The 3,890-nt window shown below is 41.2% G+C and overlaps 1 protein-coding gene across 1 annotated transcript; it reads right to left on the bottom strand.

Moving 5' to 3' along the window:
• Positions 1–1,760: 1,760 nt before the first annotated feature.
• Positions 1,761–3,365, bottom strand: LOC119420655 (zinc finger protein 618-like). The gene is made up of 3 exons (XM_037688079.1): positions 2,921–3,365; positions 2,421–2,628; positions 1,761–2,245 (listed from the first exon to the last, which is right to left on the bottom strand). Exons 1-3 carry the CDS (start codon positions 3,176–3,178, stop codon positions 1,890–1,892), a joined length of 822 nt encoding a protein of 273 aa, XP_037544007.1. The 5' UTR covers positions 3,179–3,365; the 3' UTR covers positions 1,761–1,889.
• Positions 3,366–3,890: the final 525 nt, after the last annotated feature.

The following is a 3,890-nucleotide window of genomic DNA, read 5'->3' on the forward strand; positions in this document are numbered from 1 at the left end:
TCATCCTTGAAAGAGTGACCGCTGGCCTGGAGATGTGTGTAGACCGCAGAATCCTGGCCTGATGATGTTGATCTTCGTTGCTTGGCCATCCTTTTGGCCAGTGGCTGTTTAGTTTCCCCGATGTAAGACTGATCACCATCCTGACACTGAACAGCATACACAACATTACTCTGTTTGTGCCGGGGGACTGGATCTTTGGGATGAACCAGTCTTTGCCGTAATGTATTTTGGGGTTTAAAAGCCACTGGGACGTTATGTTTAGAAAATAAACGTCTCAGTTTCTCTGATACCCCCTCAACATACGGAATGACCACTGGTCTGGCTCTGGATTCCTCCTTTTCAACTCATCAACACCATCACTATTCCAATAACAACACATTCAGTGTAGGACAACACGCCAGTAGTCAATTACATGCCAGGGAGACAGAAAAGTGGGTGAAGAATTTATCTGACAGACAGCTCACCCAGCCGGAGACAGAGATTCTTGCCAGGGGACTGAACTTTGCGGTTGCACCAAGTACAATTCCTCTGGTGGAGATGATCACAGCCACAGAATCAGCCATCCGCAACAACAAAATGAAAGAGGGTGAAGCAGAACAGCTCAGAATCAAAGTTTCATCCTGCCTCAGCAATGCCAAACCACCACCTTCCAACATCAGTAGAGAGGAGAGGGTTGCACTCACCACTCTTAGCAAGGACAAAAACATCATCATTCTCCCAGCAGACAAATGAAGGTGCACAGTAGAGGATGACACAGGAGTAGATTTTCACTCCTGTCCTGTCCTGGTCCAACAGAAAAAAAATCCTGTCCTGTCCCAATCCTGGTCCAGAGTAAAAAAATTAATCCTGTCCTGTCCTGCTCCTGGTAACATGACTCCTGCTCCTGTCCTGCTCCTGGTCAGAATCACTCCCACTCCTGTCCTGCTCCTGTTTTTTTTTTCCTCTTCATTTAATTTTTAAGAAATGCATTGAATTTGAATTGATTTTCTAACCATTCCTTTTTAAATTACTTTGTGTTCTGCAGTTTGATTTCAAAAGATATGACAGGAAGAGTTAATCTGTGGTGAAATATGGAGGCATTTATTGCCTTAATTCAAACAAAAACCTTCACTAAAGGTCACAAAACAAATCCATGGCCTGTAGTCCTTATAGTTTTTCTACAGAGGATCAGCTGCTGAGTCCCTGTTTCTGGCTTTTTTGAAGGTCAGTTACAGTAAAAACAAAAAATGAAAACCAGTACATGGGTCACACCATGTCTACCTTAGATGAAAGAACCCAAACATAACAAATAGAAGTTGCTTTTTACTAATTTATTGAGCAATTGTTTCCTTCCCTTTAGACAGTAACGTTCCTGTCATGGTTTAAATTGCTTAAATAAAAAACTAAACAAAAAAATTGCACCAAACAAACTGTCATCAATGAACAAAACTGCATAAAGGCATTACATTCATATTGTACCTGAGTATTGTACCTGAGAAAAAAACCTGCAATTACAGAAAATAAAACATACAACCCAAAAAACGAATGCAAAGGAAAATGCTGAAAAGTACTCTACTCAGTGCACATTAAACTCATAAAATAAGCCAATTTGGGGCCAGTTGCCACTCAGCTGTAATGTATTTGCAGGGTTCTGTTGACCAGACCAGCAGTTGTTTTGGTGTTATTTGTATTTGAAGCATTTTTCCTTTGCATTTTTTTTTTTTTTTTTGATTGTGTGTCATCTATTTTCTGTGACTGCAGATTTTTTTTTCTGTTGCATTTGTTTTTTTGTTTTGGAATTTGATTCATTCCTGTGTTTGCAGCACGTTTTAACTGTTTGCTGTGTGTCTGTCAGCCACCGTGCATATCAGTCTACTTTTCCACTCTTCAGCACATATGAATAGTTGTCATTATAAATTGCTATGTAGGAACAAAAGTTCATCTACATTTTCTGGATTGAGGGTGGAACGCCTCTCCTCAATCAGTCTCCCAGCAACACTGAAACTACGCTCAGAAGGAGTGCTTGTTGCTGGGATTGCTAGCAGCCTCCTGGCAACTGGCACTAGCCCATCAGACCTCTCATGCCAGAAGTTGAGCAGAGACTGGAAGCCTGTCAACTTAGAGTCACTCATGTACTCTACCACGAACTGGCGGCCCCATGACTCTGAAATACCACCACTGTCCCCCTCCTGTTGCTGCTTTTCAACACAAAAGGAAAAGAAGTCGTGCACCTCTGTGGGACTGGGAACTGCCTCTCGGGGTGGACCTTTGGAGAGACAAAAAAAAGAGATTCTTATAGAACATTACCTGTATTGGACATTACCTATTAGATTATACAGACGTGTGTGTGAATGAATGCCTCTAAATAAATGATAGGAAGAAATGTTGTTATTACATTTTAGAATTGCTGTGAGTGCTCTGTTGATGCTAGTTTTACTCACCCTGTTTCTTCTCAAGGCTCCTCGCTCTCTCCTCTGTCCCTGCTGTTTCTGTGAGTGCTGCCAGGGTGTTGATGACCTCCTCATACTCCTGACCGGAGAGCGTTTTCCTCAAGAAACTCCTCAGGCTAGGAGAGAGAGCTGTGGCTAGCTTATGGTACAGGTGGATTTTGAATTTCAACTCCACTGCCTGGGCCAACTTCTCTTTCAGCTAGAGGAGGAGTGAAATCACATGATGACACATGCAATGATATGATAATGATGTATGCAACATCATTATTACGGGACATAAAAAATTCTCAGGCGGACAGGCACTGTGCTTTATTTTAGGCGTGGAGGAGTTTTAAATTTATTTCAAATTTAACTTGTACAATGTTTCTTTTGGAAAACATCAGACTCAGTTCTGTTCTTGCCTTTATCACTGTTACTGAATAGGGCCAAACTCCTGTTAGCTACTTGAATGATCAAACTAAACAATAAAAATAAACAAAGTATTAAATTACCTCTTTCACAATTGCACTATCTCCATCCTGGATCAACAAACCCTGCAGCAGGGTTGCCTTGGTTGGGAGGACGAGGTGAAGAGTAGGTGCCTGATGGATGGAGAGGTGCCTGGTAGCCTCATCAAAAGGTTTCAGGAGCTGGATGACGTCCTCAAGAAGGTCACAGTCTATGTTGTTGAGGTAACGGAGCTCGCTTCTGCGAAGCAGGATGTCGTGCAGCTTACCAGACTTGAGAGCATCATTTATTGACTGGAGCATGGCAAGTCTGGTGTTCCACCTCGTCTCCACAGCTTCAGTGACTGGTCCAGTGCTTTTTGTAACCTAAAATTGAAAGAAGACCGTGCACAAGTCAAAATAGGGTTACAGGGACTATAAAAATTGCAATTTATTGGCCTTTCTTTTGGAAAAAATATTTTATTAAAAAGAAGAGCTTTACAACTGAAACTAAGTCAAGAAAATGTGACCTTTGCAGTTATAAATTACAGTACCTCAATTTTTCTTTATTTATTTCACTTATCATATTTTATGATTATTTAAGCAGCCTCACCAGGCAGAGATTACAAGATTTTATGTATCTTACCCTGCCCTTTTGAAATGTGTGACCAGGGTCTTTGCGTCCTTAAACAGCTTGATGACGCTGCTGTGTACTGGGTTGTCCTCATCCAAGTGGTCAAATACGTGTTTTAAGATCAAGTTGATATTATGGCCGGCACAGGAGAGTCGCACATAATCCTTGAAAGCAGCGATCATGTTTGAGCCATTATCTGTCACAAACACAGTGTGCTTGCTCAGGATGCCAAATTCCTGTTAGGTAAAAAAACAAAACAAAGACAAACCAAAAACTTAGCAAATGTAGATGAACAGATGCTCGGATATATTCATCAATTAACACGGATTCCTCATTTTTCTGGACTGAATAAAACGTGCATTGAATTTAATGAAATGCAAACGTGAGACGTCATTTATATTT

The sequence above is a fragment of the Nematolebias whitei genome, chromosome 1, assembly GCF_014905685.2.
Source record: "Nematolebias whitei isolate Nwh7 chromosome 1, NemWhi1, whole genome shotgun sequence".
NCBI classification, from domain to species: Eukaryota; Metazoa; Chordata; class Actinopteri; order Cyprinodontiformes; family Rivulidae; genus Nematolebias; species Nematolebias whitei.

Coding starts and splice junctions, on each gene's coding strand:
- LOC119420655 (XM_037688079.1), bottom strand. CDS start 3,178: ATGCTCCAGTCAATAAATGATGCTCTCAAGTCTGGTAAGCTGCACGAC. Junction 2,629..2,920: donor ATAGTGCAATTGTGAAAGAG/GTAATTTAATAC, acceptor CTCCTCCTCTAG/CTGAAAGAGAAGTTGGCCCA. Junction 2,246..2,420: donor GAGCCTTGAGAAGAAACAGG/GTGAGTAAAACT, acceptor GTCTCTCCAAAG/GTCCACCCCGAGAGGCAGTT.